Source organism: Pelodiscus sinensis, chromosome 7 (assembly GCF_049634645.1).
Source record: "Pelodiscus sinensis isolate JC-2024 chromosome 7, ASM4963464v1, whole genome shotgun sequence".
NCBI classification, from domain to species: domain Eukaryota; kingdom Metazoa; phylum Chordata; order Testudines; family Trionychidae; genus Pelodiscus; species Pelodiscus sinensis.
Genome location: NC_134717.1, coordinates 29288444 through 29306699, shown reverse-complemented (window position 1 = coordinate 29306699; position 18256 = coordinate 29288444). Strand labels below are relative to the sequence as shown.

Genomic DNA, 18256 nt, shown 5'->3' with positions numbered 1-18256 from the left:
GAAATTGTTTCAGGTTGTCTGCTGGAGAAAAGAGGACAGAAATACCACTTTGTCAGTGGAGGACAAGGATTGCTGAAGTGGAGACTGGCTGTCTGAATCAGATTGCGGTAAATCATTTTCTTCCTCACCTGGACCGGTTTGAGTCATAGCTGATGACAATAGCGGAGGAGGAGATGGAGAGGATTGAGTAGTCTCTGAGGGAGACTTTGCTGGCGTACAAATTGGGATAGCCATAGTCGAGTGATGAGATTGGTGCTGATGAGATGGTTGAGGATGGTATTGGACCTCTCAATCTGAAGGTGGCCACTGAGGTTGGTATTGCTGAGGTGGATACAGCTATGGGTAATTGACCCAAGGGTATTGAGGACAGTAGTATGAAGGTTGGTGACTGCTTGAGTGCCACAAGCTCGCTGAAGCCATTGGTGACGAGTGCTGTGAGGAAAAACTGGCCGTCCTGTCCAGTTCCAGATCCAGTACCCAGAGAGGACAGCGTACAGGAGAATGAAATATTATCAGAGGGATGCTGGTGCAGGCTAGATTCCTCAATCCTAGGGGGAATGCGGAGGCATCTTATCTATGGCACCAGTGAGGACACCAGCGAAAGTGGTGCTCGGTGCCGGAGCTCTAGTTCACTCAGATTAGGCTTTGGCACTTGCGGTACCAAAGAATTCGTGTGTGCCGCTGAGCACCAAGACTTCACATTGGTTGCAGTGCCCTAGTGTCCTTCAGCACCAGCAGAGGTGGCATACTGACAGTGCCAGAGCGGTGCCCTTTCTTTTTGGTTCCAGCTCAGCACCGTTCATTGGTGCCATCTTTCATTTATGCATTGTGCCAGATATTGACAGCACTGGCGAGCACACAGCATGCAAAGTGGACAACACAGCCGGCAAGGAGCATGCTGGAGAGTCTCAGGACTTATGGGAATCCCTTATGGGTGACAAGTTAACCCTTTTTCTCGGTGTTACAGGTTCCAACAGGGCTGCTGTCTTGCCTTCTGGCGGCTGAAGAGATTTCTGCCAGAGCAAGTTTTTAAGCTTCATCTCCCAGTTGTTCCTGCCCTGACAGTCATACTTCGACAATGTAGGCACTTTTGCACCACATGGCCTTCACCCTAAGCACTTTACACAAGAGGCATGGCCATCTGAAGCAGGCATTGAGTCTTTGCAGGAGTCATATTTTTTAAAACCAGGAGAACCTAGAATAACGCTGAACCAGGGTGAAGAATTTGGAGTGGAAAAAACAAGAGGAAAAAAAACGGAGTAATTTTTTTTAAACAGAAAGTAACTAAACGACTAACACTAAGTGGAGTAAAACTACAAACAAGTAACTGAATGTTCTTTATCTTTTCTTAGCTGATGAGAGCACTGCTGGAAACACCGTCTCCTACAGAGGATGGTAAAAAAAAGAACAGAGGGACATTTGTGCTGTGCTGCATGAGCAGATAACAGACAAAAACAATCTGAGAGATCTGCTGCACATGCGTGGCTTGGGAAGGCACTGCTAGGCAAAAAAAATCTCTGATTGCCAGCGCAAGGATGCACTGACACCTGAGTGGAGCTCCTTCAGAGACACAACTCGAAGGAGAATCATGGTTTAAAGCAAGGGTCGGCCACCTTTTCAACCCAAAGAGCCAAACTACATCAATAAAGAGCCAGTATAAGAATACCCATTTGAATGACTGAAAATATACAACTTATTATTTATAACAAATCAATGACTGATTATTAATAGCAGCATAAATGAAACTGTACACATAGACTTTATTTAATGGGACTTGTGTTGCTGTTGAGGGTGCAGTTTGTGGATGTGGAGGTGGAGGAGTCAGGGCTTGGGTGTATCAGAGGCTAAGGGCAAGGAGGTGAGGTGTGTGGGAGGTGCCAGAGGCAGGGCAGAATGCTGGGGGTAGGAAGTAGTGTGTGTGTGGGGGGGGGGGGGCGCATTACCTTGGCTGATCAGAGCTTGGCTTCTGCACCTGGGAAGCAGTAGCTGGCCACATGCTGGGTCAGGATCAGCATAGCCCCCCTCCTAGCAGTGCTGCAGCAGAAGAGGGGCTGCAGTCACCAGCTCTTCCAGTGGCCAGATGGGGCTAGACCATAGGGTCTATCTCAGGAGCAGGGCTGGGGACAGGACTCTGAGGCCAGATGGGGGCTGGGCACTTTTACTTTCTCATGTTTGTTTAAAATGAAATTCCGCAAACTAAGTCAAATACATCCAACACAAAAGGTTTCAATATTGTCTTTATCCGTGGCAGGGGTGGGGAACCTTTTTTGGGTCAGGGGCCACTGACCCACAGAAAAATGAGTTGGGAACCACAAAAATAAGAAGCAAAAAAACCCAACTCCTGAAAAAAAAAAAAAAAAAAAACCAACCCTCACTGATGTGGCCCCCAACTGAGACACTTCACTCCCCTGGAGTTCCAAGCCCATGGGTGGGAGGGGAGCAGGGAGGACTGAGGTTCAAGGCCTCAGGCCAAATTAACTCTTCTGGGGTCAGTGGATTTTGTGGGTCCCACTCAGCTCTGGGGGGGGAAGGCAAAAATGAAGGGTCTAAAATGAGGGGTCTAATGTGGACAGAGCTACCAGCAACTGGGATAGGGATGGGGATGCAGGATCTCAGTGGGAGGTAGAGTGCAAAAGCAGGCTGGGAGTAGCGTGTCTGGCCAGGGGGAGGATGCAGGAGCAGGGTGAGGGGAGGGTTCAGGAGTGGGCTGGGTTTAGGGTCTCTGGCCAGCAGGGAGGGTGCAGGAACAGGGTGCAAGTGGGTGTGTGGCCAGGGGAAGGGGGAAGAGCAGGGTCCTGGCCCAGGGAGAGCATGAGCGACTGGTGATGCAGGTTCTAGGCAGCACTTCCTTTTGTGCTCCACACTGCTCTCAGGCTCCCCGTCCCAGGCATGGTTTCCTGATGTTTCTACTGGTCAGCTTCTGACCAATGGGAACAAAGGGAAAAGCCTCCTGACAGCATGTCCCTGTGCTGTGGTTTCCCCCAGGTGATAGAAGGAAAATAGCAGAGTATCAAGCTCTGCTTCTTCCCCAGTCGCACAGCAAGGCTTGGGATTTTCTCCACACACACAAGAAGCCGGCACTGGCTCCAATCTTGTGGGGGGCATGAGGCTGGAATGCTAGCATGGGCTCCCTGTTGCAGAGAGGAGGGATGGGGTTACTGAGCTCAAGCTGCAAGCCATATTTGGCTCATGAGCCGTAGGTTGCCAAACCCTAGTTTAAAGACTTCCAATTACAGAGAATTCACCATTTACACTAGAATAAACTTGCGATTGACTAAGTGATAGTGCTCCGTGCTATGGAGCAGTGGTTCTCAACTCGTTTTAGTCCACAGACCACCAGGCCAATCAAAACATTTTTGTGGACCACCTCCTTTTCAAGATATGATAAAAAAAGAAAAGACCACGAACATTTTTGTTTAAAATTTATTTCTTATTAACTGATTTTTGGATTCTCTTCTCACTGACAAGCTTTTCATTGTTTGGAGTGGTACTTGATAATGCACAACGAATATCACTTTCTACTGCAAGCCAATTCCTCTGTTTGGACTTAGCGTGCAAACACACACAAAAATCCAGTCTCACACATGATGCAAATAGCAAAAGAAATCTGACTGCACGTGCTGACAGATTTGGGTAACTCCTGGTCATGCTGGCCCAAAATTTGTCTATGATTGACTGCTGGTACATGTCTTGAGCTGCAAAATCATTTTTCAGATCCAAGAATTCCTCGTGCAGATCCTCTGGAACACTATTAACATCGGTTGTAAATGGATTCCTGATGAAAAATAATCCATTCCTTGTCCTGTCCACCTCTAGAAAGTATCGTTGGAATTCGTCTCGTAGCTTCCCTAAATGTTCGAGAATTTGTGTTCGAATGGCTTCCTTTTCCCCAAGCATAGCATCCACATACGGAAATGGAATCAAATTATTGCCTTCGGCTCTTACAATCTACGGTTCCAATTTGTTAAGAAAAGCCTTGCTGATGCTTTGGTGAGAGAACAGATTTGTACCTTTCCCTCACAGCTGAAGATTCAGTTTGTTCAAGATTCCAAAAATATTGACAAGATATGCAAGTTCTAAATCTGACTGAGTCAGCACATTTCAGAATTCCTATTTCCCTTGAGCCTGGAGAAATAAATCCAACTCCTCTCTCAATTGAAAAACTCCGTTGAGTACGTTCCCTGCTGACAACCACCATACAGAAGTATAGAACACCAACACAGAGTCGGAAGCCATGTCCACGCAAAATCTTTTGAACACATAATTTGATGTGAGTCACCACTTTCACTAACCCTTTGAAAACGGTGTTCAGTTGATCAGGCAATGTTTTTGACGCCAAAGCTTCCCTATGAATGAAGCAATGAACTCTGGTTACCATTGGAGCATGCTGTTTCACCAGGGTTTGGAAACCTGATCTTGAGCCCAGCATGGCAGGTGCACCATCAGTGGCGACACCCACAAGATTTACCCAATCCAGACCATGTACTTCAAGGAAATTGTTAACAATTTCTATCACATCCTGCACCTTTGTGGTGGAATCAAGAGTCTTACAAAAAGCAACTCATCTTTGAAGTCTCCCTCAACCATGTATCGTGCGAACACCAATAGCTAAGAGCACAATGTGACGCTGGTCGATTCATCCAATTGTATGGCCAGCAATGGAGACATCTTTATTTCATCCACAACTTGTTCACTGATGTTCCGTGATATTTCATTTATCCATCTCGATACTGTCTCATTAGAGAAAGCTATATCATTCAGCTTCCTTGCTGCTTCCTCACCAAGAACAAGCCGCACCATCTCTTTTGCACAGGAGAGCACAAGTTGCTCTACAATGGTATGAAGCAAAATGCAGGACAATGTAGCACTTTAAAGACTAACAAGATGGTTTATTAGATGATGAGCTTTCGTGGGCCAGACCCACTTCAAGTAGGTCTGGCCCACAAAAGCTCATCATCTAATAAACCATCTTGTTAGTCTTTAAAGTGCTACATTGTCCTGCATTTTGCTTCTGCTACCCCAGACTAACACGGCTACATTTCTATCACTATTCTACAATGGTATGAGGCTTCTTGGCCTGTGCAATTTTATATGCAACAATGTAGGAAGTACGCACTGAATTGCTTGTCTTACAGTAGAATGCACTTGTTGAGTCGAGCTGCTACAGTTTCAGACCTGATAACCGCCGCTCAAAATAATCTTCATCCTTTTGCAACAAGTTGGGGTGACACTTTTCGAGGTGGCATTTCAGCTTTGCCGGCTTCATTGAGTCATTCCCCAAGACTTCGAAACAAATAACACATTGTGGCAAATCCACGCTTTCTTTTTCTTGAAAAGTGAAGCCGAATTTGACGTAGTCGTCCGAATACTTGCGCTTGACATGTCTTTCTGTCATTGCCATTATAAACAAACAACACCACACATGTAAAACAGCATATGTAGCACAGGACGAACAACACAGCAACTGCTCAGCTCAACGGCAGCAGCTACAATGACGCTCAGAGCCTCAGATGGAAGTTACTGGCAACACAACGCGGTTGCATCCTAGGTGATGCTATGGATGACGCGCCGCAAGCTTGTGAACATGGCATAAGACAGCCTAACGGCAGCGCCTGCTCATGCCGTGTGACTTTGGACAATGTTCCTGTGGGCCACCAAAAAAGTCACCGTGGACCACCAGTGGTCCATGGATCACCAGTTGAGAACCACAGCCGTAGAGAAAAGCAAAACACCACAAGGTTGCTGCTGATCTGAGCCTGAGTAAAAATCCTCCCTGGCACCAAATATGGCAAGCAGTTAAGACATGTGGGCAAGACCTATCAGGCATATAACAGGGAAACAATTCTGTATAAGGACTCAGACCCCTTCCTACCTAGTGTTTCCATTCTGATAACTAAATTACATGTCCACTTTTCAGAGACTGGAGGAGGCAGGACTTGTCTCACTCAGTGCACAGAAATAGAAAATACTCTCCGGCTTATGAATTTAGTTTTCCCAAGAGTACTGAACTGCAAGTATATTCATCAGTGAGCTTTCAGTCATCTCTGTGATGCACTGAAAATCTAGCTAATTTCTGACCCAGATTTTCCTTCTTAGGGTAGAACCATGAGAAACAAGTGAATTTTTACCCAGGACAATTCCCAGTTTCTCCCATCCTTGCTCTTCATTCAGTTTTTCTTCAAGACTATGACCCTGGCTACTAGTCCCCCCAACTGTACCACATCTCCATTGTCTCCCAGCTTTCATCTCTTTCCAAAAGCTCCCCATCCAAGCTTAACATTCTGTCCCATCCCCACTGCCTCCAGCTCTTTGCTCAGCTGGTTCTAATTCTCCCCCAAAATCCCATGACCCTTATTACTTTGGTCTCCCCTCTCCTTCTTCCTCCCACCCTCCAGGTTCTCAAAGGAATTTTCCTTGTCCAGCCAGTCCTAATTTCCTCCCAGTTCCTCATTCAGACTCAGTCTTCCCACCTACTACCCCCCCATCCTCTCTCTTCCTTTCTGGGCTTCCAGTCTCATTACCCACCTACTCCCACCATCCCAATTCCCCTTTCTGCCATCTGTCCACATCTCCCACACTAAACCCTTCCAGGCTCTGTTTCCTAACCATCTCTCCCCTTCATTTAGTTGGGGTAGGTACTGTTCTGAGCAGGGGACTGGATTAGATTATCTCCTGAGGTCTCTTCCAACCCTAATTTTTTAGGATTCCTTCCACCTAAATCTACCACATTTCCTCTATATTTGAATCAGGCAGCTTCCTCCTCCACACTGCCTATGCCTAGAATTCATTAAGAGCACAAGAAACAGTCTTTCTGCTCTTAGTTTAGGTTCTCAGACATAGTATAGTCTGCAGTTGCCCCAGGCTTCAGTTGCAAAGAAAATACTGCTCAAATGCAAGCTAGAGCATTTTCAGTCCATGAACATTAATTCTGCTATTGAAAACCCAAGAAGTCTCTACTGAACATGTGCAAAATGACTTTTCAAAATTTGGGTAGATTTTCACAGAAGGAGTGCCACAAAGGAGATCTCTTTCGCCAAGTGTCCAGACCTTGGTCTCCAGCGAGGGAGCAGTTGAACTTTTAGGATTTTTCTTTATACGTAGCAAGCTCATACATTTTTCCTTTGACCTTTTTCGAAAATAAGGTTATCCACTTTGGCTGCAATTTTTCAAAAGTGAAAAAACTGAGTCAGACCCATGGCATGGAAAATTTCAGCCTATACAATACAAGCTTGGTAATTTTAGTCAACTGAAACCAGTTTCTTATAATAGGGAGTGCCAGCAACTTAGCTCTGCCTATAATAAAATATATTAAGTGACAGTTCTGCTTATGTTATATTTTCTGCTTCCTATCCTGTCCACCCCCCCTCCTTTTTTTTTTTTTTTTTAAACACACGCTAAGGATACTAATACTGGTGCTTATAAATTCATCTAATCCTACATTTTATTATTATTCATGTTTCAGTCTACTCCTATTACCACTGAATTCAACAGGAGCAGGAAAAAGCCTTTTCCGTTGTAATGCTTATTTGTGACCAGATCTCAGCAGCACCTAATTACTTCAAAAGGAGATGTTTAGGGCCTGAGGCAAATATTAAGCAAATGAACTTGTAAGCAATGCAATTCAATTTAATGTCATCATCCTATTAATTTAAAAGGGGGGGGGGGGGAGAATGCAGATTAGATTTTTTTTCAAAGGTTTCTTTAAGACACCAGTTAATGTTTACTCCTCAGTCTGTCTATCATTAAAGTTATGGGACTTTTGAGGAGGAAATACTCGTTTTTATCTAGAACTGGACAAAAACTGGAAACCTTCTTTCTGTGAAAAATTCTCATGTGTTAGTTTCAGTTTGAACTAGGATGAAATGTTAAAAAAAATAGTTTTCCTCCCTTCCCCGGAAGGGGCATCAAGCAAAACTATGATCCAGGAGAAACAAAACAGAAATTTTTGGGTTCCATGCTCGAGTCCAACTACCTGGACTAGGAGGCACACTTCTTGCTACTGTGTAGACATACCATGAGTTGCATGTGGTCCAGGCCTAGCCACTTCATATAAAGAGTGCAGAGCTCAAAGGGCAGAGAAAAGAGATGACGCTGTTTCTCAGCTACAGCGTTTTACATGGCAATATTTTACCTGAGATTTCTTAAAGTGGAAACTACTCATGTAGAGAAGAGTTGCTTTTAAAATTTCCTTGGGACATTCTGTTCCAAGTTAACAGCTCCCATGCACATTTATTCAGCTACAGGCAGAGTTGGTGGCTACACCTCTTGTTAAAGTTGCCTAACACTTTTCAGAATGCTTTTTCAGTTATGTAGAACTATTAAAATTTTAACCTTTGGGGCTGAAATTTTTCTGGCTGCCTCACACGAGTTTCCCCATGTGCACACCTCAAAAAAGGTTTGGCAATTTCTACAAATTAGTTTAGGGAAAAGATTATTTTGCTATTTTTTCCCAGCTATTTAATTGACAAGGGAAGCAGGGACTGAAATTGAAGGATGGGATAAAGCAGAGGTACAGCTGGATTCCTTTTATTTTTCCAATGAAAATTCATCCAAAACGCCCAAGTTAAAATCTCCAAAAGTCTCAATTCACACATGCTCAGCAGAGACATGTTAGACCTATTCAGCCCCTAGTACGGAAGGAAATTTTGAAAAATTTAGCTGCCATGCTCTTCTATCCTGCATTTACTCATCAAAATTTGTAGGAGGTACTCTATTTCTCCTGTGCTCTAAATGCTGACAGCCACTGTCACTCAGGAAGTACCAGAGGGAGAGGGAGAAGTACTACAAGAGACTTTTTCTATATTTCTAGTTAAATATATAAATTTGCTGGTTAAATAACAACATTTTCTAACATTAAATCTTAAATATGTTTACAGTAACCACCAGAAAAATAGTAAATTTATGGAGACCCTTTTGCTGTGGAAGCGTCTAGATTTGTACTTTCATCTGCATATGACATTTTATTGTTTTAAATATATGATTGTGATAGTCCTGTACAATAATTTTATGACTACCTCCAAAAGAGCACAGAATAGCTGTCGCACACAAAAGCCAACACAAATAATTAAAGTATACCTGTACCCATTATTTTAAAAAGGTAGACTAAGAATACATGTACTAATTATTGTAATTTAAATGAGACCATAACCCAGTACCATAAGGTCACTTAATCCATTACTCTTGTCATTAATTAATAAAGGGAAGAACTTCTATTTCTGTACAAATATTTTTGTAGCCATGAGTAAAACAAGTAGCTATTCTATGCCCTCTAATCTATAATAAATATTAAATCCTCTAAATTAAGGTGTCAAGTGTTCTTGTTCAGACTGAGGCATTAGACTAAATGATTGATTCAAAGAGTTGATAACATAACAGTTGTTGCTGAATTATGTGTACTAGCAATATGGAACAGCACATGTCTAGTATTATCCACCAGAATATGGCTGTATATCTTTAGATTTGCTGGCCAGTATAGTAGAGGCCAAGTGGTATCAAATAGTATGTATCTGCTGTATTAGGTCGGGTCAACTGAAAGCCATCTTCATCTTGGCAAATGTTATCGGAAATGTAATGCTTTCTTTACACCATATGTTTGTTCCAATGTTCTGAACAAGCATCTTGGTGGAGAGACAATAAAGTAAAAACTGGATCACATCAAGAATATTCCTTTAAGAAATAAGAAATGTTTAATTTGGAGCTCTCTAATTTTAAATACTATTTTCCCCCCCATCTCATTGCCTTAAATATTAACCTCAACATCATCCTAAAGAAACTTACTGTTTCCTGTATGCTGAGTAGAAATATATTATTGTCCTGGTCCTATAAACTGATGGAGACAACCAGATCTCAGGGTTCTGTAGCAGTTTGCAGAACTATAGTCATTAAAATGTTTCTAAAATGTCTATTGTAGACTATTTCAAACAAAAAAATTACAACATATAATTTTCAAGATAATTAAATGTGTCATGCAGTAGCCCAAGGAAATAAAAGATTCTGGAACATCTACATTTTGAATTTTAAATACTAGAGTCAACACATCTGACTGGATATTCTATATAAAATGGGGGGGGGGGGGAGAATTCAATAGGCCTGCTCCCACTCCCACTAAAGCATATGGCAAAATGGATGTGGTCATTAGTCTCTGGAAGTAGGTATTTATGGGATACAATTCAGGTATTGATTTCACTACTCTGAAAATACTGCTGAAATAAAAAAAAAAAACGCCAAATGAGTGTCAGACGTTTGGATTCTTTAAGTTACAGCTGCCAGTCAGGAGGAGGGAGAGAGAGAGAGAAAATGTCTGCAGCACTTACTAAGGCAACTATTCATTAAGCAAGTTAATTATTTTTCACAGTCTTTAAAACTAAAAGCTTTTTATATAAATGCTATATTAACAAAGCATATTAAACTTGACATTTAGAAAAACCTAAACCAGGCAATTCCAGTTTAAAAGAGCTGCTCTGATATCACTCAGCATGTGGTTACCAAGCAGAGGGTCTTAAAGGGCATGGGTCTTTATTCACAGAACCTGCAATTACAAAGCAGAAGCACATAGCTAAGGATGAAATCAGATTTTCATAGTTTTGTTGCTTCAAGTCTGAAATTTAAAATTACATTTACAGTTAAAAATCCAGGCAATGCACAAGAAATTTTCTAATTACATTTATTGAGTTGCTAGGTCCCTAATATAACAGGAATATAATTGTTACAGTTCTGCAGTAAACACTGTTAACTTCAAGTATTTTTCTAGGAGCACAATACTATACACACATATTAACAATGACTCCGTATTGTATTTGCCAAAATTCTGAACAGGAGGTTATTATATATTCAGTACAACTCTTCCTTCACAAAACCCAGACACCCAGTTGCAGTAATACTACAATATAAGTTTAATAGCTTCAGTGGCAATGGAGAGAAGAATTCTGCAGAGAAATCATGTCACATCTATAAGTCATTAAATCCAATAAAATGAATATTAAAAATAATAAAAAGTAGACACCGGGGTTTACAAGAAGATTCCTAATGCAACATAGTTTTACAGATTGCTTATAAAAATAAAATCTAGTGGATGGTGTAGGGAGGGATTTAAAAATAATTTATTTGGAAAATCAGCAAAATGTTTAGCCCTTGCTGGTCAGATGCAAGCATTTCAATAGAAATTCTGAAGAGAAAAAAGCCAAGTTCATAATTAAACTGACATTTAAAAAAAAAAAATCAAGAACAGACTTGACATCAAAAGAAAAACCAAAATATAATTCCCATTTTTATTTTATTTTACAGAGCAATTAGCAAGCAATTAGTTAAGTATAATTTTCTGTGACAAGCATGTTGACAACAGTATCTTTTGAGAAATCTCTACCCTGTACTTCAGAGGTACTCAGAGCTCCCCTTTCTGTGGCTCAAGATAAAGGCAAAGCAAATTTTAGTTACAATAGGCCAGATTGTGATCAAGTATTCCCATTAAAATCAAAACACACCAGATCACCCAGAACAAAAACCTGAATGCAAGACATGAAAACAAATGAGAAAATACCACAGTAGACATAACCATATATCCCTAGGAGGCTTTTGAGCATATTTATTATATGGTTAGAGCTTCTGGTTAGTCTTTATTTAGTTTTGTAGTTTCTAAAATGAGTGAAATCCTCCAAGTCCTTTCTCAGACAGAGCTATTATTGACCAAAGTCTTTATTCAACGTTTTTGTGACAAATCCAATACACATACCAAGAAAGAGAGAAATCTTTTATACTTTTATTTTACAAATGAATATTGGACACAAAAATCAACTCACTCACTAGCTGTAGCCTTTGCAATAGAATTGAATTTAGTTATTTAATTATAAATCCATGAAACACTAAACTCCAGTAAAAAGAATGGCAAACATATCTATTTTCATAGCATTCCTGAGAAGCCAGATTTTTACTGACCGACTACTTTTGGCAACTGATCTGAATCAGTTCAACAAAGTGACAACCTATCATTCCAAACTAATGTGATCCCATACACACAAGAAAAAAGTGGTAGGCCAAATTTATTCTCACTTCTGTCCACAGATCAGTGTATTAATCTACATATGTATTTATTATAAAACTAATGGCCTTGTACACGCTCTTTTGCATACGCAGCAAAAAATACATTGTAACTATAGTAGTTAAATGGGAATCATCCCAATCCCAATAGAGACTTGAACTACTCTGCCTCCCACACAGGCTGTACCTACATTCTCCAAGGGTGCATCTCTACACCGCAAGTCTGTTATTTCAATAAATTCGAAACAGACCACTTATTTCAACTTCTGTAAACGTCATGTCACGAGGAATAGCTATTTTGGAAGAGTTATTTCAAAATAGCGGTAGCATGGATGCTCCACTGCTGCTATTTCGAAATAGCTCCTCCTCAGGGCCATTCAAAGTAGTTATTCCCCAGTGTTTCCTGGGGCTCTAAATTATGGTAGCACGTCCACATTAGGGGAGCCTACCTTGGACTAATTTTGAGGCTTCCCTGTAGTATATACGTGCTATTTCTTCCAGAATAGCTTATTTCAAAATAACCGTGAAGTATACACGTACACCAAGAGAGGTGAGGAACTAATTCAAAATGAATAATTTGACTCTTCAGTTTGTTAGTTTCAACTGATTAAGGGGATCCAATGTATTCATTAATCAAAATTCTCTCTCAAATATCAATTACTTTTGAATTGAAAATAGTGTTCTTTGAAAAGCATAGGACAGATGGCACAATGTTATTCTTTTTAGCCAGTGAGAAACTTTAGAGCCAAGTTTGCAATACAAATATTTATAATATACCTTCACAATTTCAGCAGGGTAGTCATGTTACTATGTTTCAGCACAAAGAAAGAGGAGTCACGTGGCACCTTAAAGACTAACACATTTATTTGAACATAAGCTTTTGTGGGCTGTAACCCACTTCCTCAGATGTATGAAGGGGAAACTTCAGTTTGCAAGGTATATATACACATGCAAAGATGGCTGTGTTACATTACTATGTGGAAGACTAGCCTAAAGAGGTCAATTCAGTCAGGGTGGATGTGGCCCATTCCCAACAGTTTATGAGAAGGTGTGAATACCAAAAAGATTATTTTTTGTAGTGAACTTGCCACTCCTAGTCTCTATCTACAACCTATCATGGAAGACAATACTTCACTTTCACAGACTTTGGGAGGCATGCCAGGCCTCACTTACAGCAGTCTTCCCTCGCCAACTCTGCAGTCTGAAGCAAATACTCATCAGTAACTACTCATCAGCAACTATACAACACATCACAAACCCCGGAACCAAACCCGGCAACAATTCCTGTTGCCAATTCTGTCTACATATCTACTCAAGTTACACCATCACAGGATCAAGCCACGTCAGCCATGCCATCAGGGGCTCGTTCACCTAGACATCTACTCATGTGCCATCTTCCATGTATATTGGGCAAAACTGGACTATATATGCAAAAGAATAAATAGATACACAGCAAACATCAAGAACGATAAAATTAAACAGTAAGAGAACACTTCATACTTCAGCCAAAAAAAACCCCACTCCTTCAGAAACAGTCTTCAATGAGAAATTGCAGAGCTGGAATTCATATGCAAACTTGACACTATCAAATTGCATCTCAAGAGAGACTGGGGGTGGCTAGATCACTACAAAAGTAATTTTCCCTCTTTTGGTATTCACGCTCTCATTATCAACTGTTGGCAATGGGCCACATCCACTCTGAATAAATTGACCTCTTTGGCACTGTTGCGCCACATAGTAATAGAACACATCCATTTTGCACGTGTATATATGCCTGCCAAACTGAAGTTTCCACTCCATACATCTGAGGAAGTGAGTTCCAGCCCCCAAAATATTATGCCTAAATAAACATATTAATCTTTAAGGTACCACTGGACTCCTCATTGTTTTTCCACGAAAAAATTTACTTTCCACAACTATTTCTGTTATCTCTCAAGATTCTGTTTCTATTTAGGTAACTGCCAGTAAAGCAAATTATTGAAATATTTCAAGAAAGCAAAACAAGCAAACCACAAATATAGACGAAACAAGTTCATTTAAATCATCTGAATGAGCATTAGAGGGAAGGAGGTTTTTGGGTGGATACTGGAGGAGCGGGGGAAGGGAAGAACAAAGGAAAAAAGGTTGTCTAAATATTTGCCAGTCTCTACCTTCTGTTCAGCTACAATTAAATCAAACATGATCCTAATGGCTTTGTATGGAAGACTAGGTATTTTTTCTTTTTTTAAATTTATGACTAGAGCTAAATCAAACTATTCATTCTACATGCATCATAATAAATGAAATTACATAGACTTTGCATATCAACTGATTTTCATGTCAGTCAACAGTTTTTATGAAAAACTGTTCTCAGTACTGTGGTTTCTCCTACACAAGTACTTTCATATAAATGGGACTTATTTAATTTTGTTCATATCAAATTGTCTGAGCTGCTAATATGCTATTTGTCTAATGCTAAGATAAATTAACATAACCAATAAGCTGAACCAAATACAATAAGAAGAATCTTAAGCATTCTGAATCGAATATTTATGCTAAGGATGGTAAACTTGATTTTTTTTAAATTTGAACAATGCATTATGTAACAGTCCAAGTTCCAGGTCAGAACAAATACTTCTAAAAACATCTGTGACCTTTGTACATAAATTTAGAACTTGGGCTTACCCCTTAGAGCAGGCAGCAGTGATCTCTCTTTCTTGTCATCACATTTGTTACATTCACTGAAGTACAAGAGTAAAAAGACATCCACAAGCACCCACATCAGAGAAGTGGCAAGAACCACCTTGCAGTAGACAAATCTCCTCATCTCTTGACTTTGTTTCTAGTTCACACACTGAGTAAAGATGACTATTGCTGGGATGTATCCAAGCCACACAGTTAAATTCCAGTATGAAGGTGAAGTCGAGAACATCCACTGCAATTAAAAAAAAAGTTGTAATTACCTAACAAGAATACATGGTTTAAGGTCCAAAATTATACAAACATCATTCTAAGATGCTTTTACTCTATTTTAAATATTAACTTATTTTGTTTTACTTCTATCTAAATATCCTCTTTGTAGTACTAACCATCTTTCAAAGAATTGTTTCCTTTGTTTAATAAGCCCAGTTCTTATTTTTTCCTGTGTTGGATTTTATCTTTCCCAGAATCTGTAAACACAGAAAGCTGAAAATGCACACCACCACTTTAGCACCAGATTTCACTGCAGGAAGTTGTCACAAGATATTATAACAACCTACATGGAACACTGCCTTTAAAAGAGTATACTTGGGCCAGGAGATTACTCTTCACTTCATCATTTATTGTAATATATTAAAGTTAGATTCTAATTTCCACACCTACCATTACAAACAGCATTCCATGCAGAGATGGGAAATCATATAGGACACTTCCTGTATTGATCCAGGTTTCAAAAGCAGTGTCCTAATGTTCAGCAGCTGGATACCTTACTGAGGGCCTAATAAAACAAAATATGGCATCTATTAGAACTTACTTGCATGTGTTTCCCAAAACTAAATGACAATTTAGCGAGCCCTTATTTGCAAGAGCATGCTCCAGTATGAGGATCTAAATGTTAACCTACTTAAAAGATTGCATTAAAGAAAATTATGGCAAACTACTTTCTTGATATTGGGGGGAAATCTCTGTTGGCTTCTCAAAAAGAAGGTAGCAAAGAGAGTTCATCTTCTTTGGGTGACACAGCTAACTCAGGACCTAAGTTATTGTACATGCATGTATGCCATACAATCCTGTACCAGTCTGCTCCCTTCTTGTAAGAATCTCTCTCACTAGAGTACTGGGACAGGATTCTTGTATATTTCAATATTCTCCATGCTGATTAAAAACAAAAGCTAAGGATGCAATTCAAACATGCACTCCCTCAAACAAAACCAAAGATGGTAAACCTGATTTTATGCTAGTGAGCAATGAATGGCCCTTCAGAAATGTTTTTCCCATTAGCTTTGCCCTTATCTAGTCCCTGTTCTATATTCTGTTAGTATCAGTGTGAACATAATTCTGCGGAACATAGAAGCTGACACACACTTTTGTCCCAATAATCTTGCAATTCAGTTATGTCTCAAAATATTTTGCATACACCTTTGTTGGTGGACCACCCCTGAGTGGTTTCCATTGGGGTGGAAGGAAGAGGGAGAAGGGTTGGGGAAAAAAGCAGGAAAATGTGCTGCTCAGGAGAAGTTCTGGAGCACATAAGAGTACAGGCAGTCCCCGGGTTACGTACAAGATAGGGACTGTAGGTTTGTTCTTAAGTTGAATCTGTATGTAAGTCGGAACTGGCGTCCAGATTCAGCCGCTGCTGAAACTGATCAGTTTCAACAGTGGCTGAATCTGGACGCCAGTTCTGACTTACATACAGATTCAACTTAAGAACCCCAGGCATCCCCAAGTCAGCTGCTGCTGAAACTGATCAGCGGCTGATTCCAGGAAGCCCGGGGCAGGGGCTTCCTGTAGTCAGCCACTGGTCATTTTCAGCAGCTGCTGACTAGGGGACACCTGGGGCAGAGCAGCTGGGGTGCTGCTGGGTTGGTCCAGTGGCACCCAGAGCGGCGCTACGGGACCAACCGGCAGCGCCCCAGCTCCTGTACCACAGGCGTCCGGAGCAAAGCCGCGGACCATGGGGGCAGCGGGACAGCCCAGACGCGCCGTGGCTATCCTGCTGCCCTCGGGCTCCGTGGCTTTGCTCTGCTTTGCTCCCCGTCCCCCTGGTCTGCAGACCAGGGGGACGGGGAGCAAAGCGGCAGAACACGCGGGCAGCGGGACAGCCCAGACGCGCCATGGCTATCCTGCTGCCCTCGGGCTCCGCGGCTTTGCTCTGCTCTGCTCCCCGTCCCCCAGGTCTGCAGACCAGGGGGAGGGGGAGCAGAGTAGAGCAGAGCGGTGGAACGTGCGGCCAGCTGACAGCCCAGACGCGTCTGGGCTGTCAGCTGGCCGCGTGCTCCGCTCTGCTCCCCCCCCCCTGCAGATCAGGGGGAGGGGGAGCAGAGCGGAGCACAGCAGAGCGGCGGAACACGAGGCCAGCTGACAGCCCAGACGCGTCTGGGCTGTCAGCTGGCCGCGTGCTCCGCTCTGCTCCCCCTCCCCCTGGTCTGCAGACCAGGGGGAGGGGGAGCAGAGCAGAGCGGAGCAGAGCAGAGCAGAGCAGAGCGGCAGAACGCGCGGCCAGCTGACAGCCCAGACGTGTCTGGGCTGTCAGCTGGCTGCGCGTTCCGCCGCTCTGCTCTGCTCCGCTCTGCTCCCCCCCAACCCCGGTCTGCAGACGGGGGGGGGGGGAGCAGAGCGGAGCGCGCGGCCAGCTGACAGCCCAGACGCGTCTGGGCTGTCAGCTGGCCGCGCGTTCCGCCGCCGCTTTGCTTCCTCTCCCTGGTCTGCTCGAGACCAGGGAGAGGAAGTGCCCCGTTTGTAACTGCGGATCCGACGTAAGTCGGATCCGCTTAACTCGGGGACTGCCTGTACTTAACAAATGGCCACTAGAGCAGCAATAGGCAACCTAAGTCCAGTGAGAGGGATGAATGAGTGGCCCTCTAGCTCAGTGGGCTGCAAGACTGTTGTAACCAAGAGACTGTCCCCCAGAATAGTTTTGCTAACTGTATTTGCATACCTAGAATTTGCAGAGGGGGCAGATTGAACTGTAGCAGCACTTGGATTGGATGCAGAGGGAGCACATGGATCTTACAGTCATTATTGTGTGCAATCAGCCCACACCTCACATCACATTCCCTTGCTTTGTGCACCTGTCACTTTAGTAATACTGATAAGAAAAAAAACCATGATACACAGAAACCAGCAGAATCTGATAACCCATGTGTTGGCAACTCCGCACAGAGTCGCCATGGCCCACATAGATGTCCCAGCATTGCACTAGAGCAGTGTTTCTCAAACTGTGGGTCGCGACCCTCAGGGGAGTCGCAATCAACTTAGAGGGGGGGTCGCAGCAGGATTTGGTTTTTAAACTTACGACTTCTCTTCCCCGGGCCATGAAGAGTGGCAGGGCGGAGGAAGGCAACCGCCAGCAAGCCGCGCAGCATGGCTGCGAGACTCCAGGAGCATGGCTCAGCTGCAGGAGGAGGAAAGGCGGCAGGAGAGTGAGTCCGGTGCAGGAGCACACATGCGAGGGGCTGAACACATCCCCAGCTGGGACAGGGCGGGGTCCCTCAGGCAGCGGGCTGGGGGATTCATAGAATCATAGAACTAGAAGAGAGCTCAG

At 42.6% G+C, this 18256-nt stretch overlaps 1 protein-coding gene across 4 annotated transcripts in view; it reads right to left on the bottom strand.

The window, feature by feature from the left end:
• GALNT13 (polypeptide N-acetylgalactosaminyltransferase 13) overlaps positions 1-18256 on the bottom strand; it is a 338848-nt gene that overhangs the window by 300504 nt on the left and 20088 nt on the right. For 2 of the 4 annotated variants that reach the window (XM_075933416.1, XM_075933418.1), the window contains exons 2-3: positions 15376-15490; positions 14698-14947 (exon numbers count right to left, since the gene is read on the bottom strand). The exons of 1 other annotated variant lie outside the window; for it this stretch is intronic. In XM_075933416.1, coding sequence (XP_075789531.1) covers positions 14698-14839 — 142 coding nt within the window. In that variant the 5' untranslated portion in view covers positions 14840-14947; positions 15376-15490. The remainder of the gene's footprint in view (positions 1-14697; positions 14948-15375; positions 15491-18256) is intronic. One more of the 4 variants, XM_075933417.1, reaches the window with a different exon arrangement.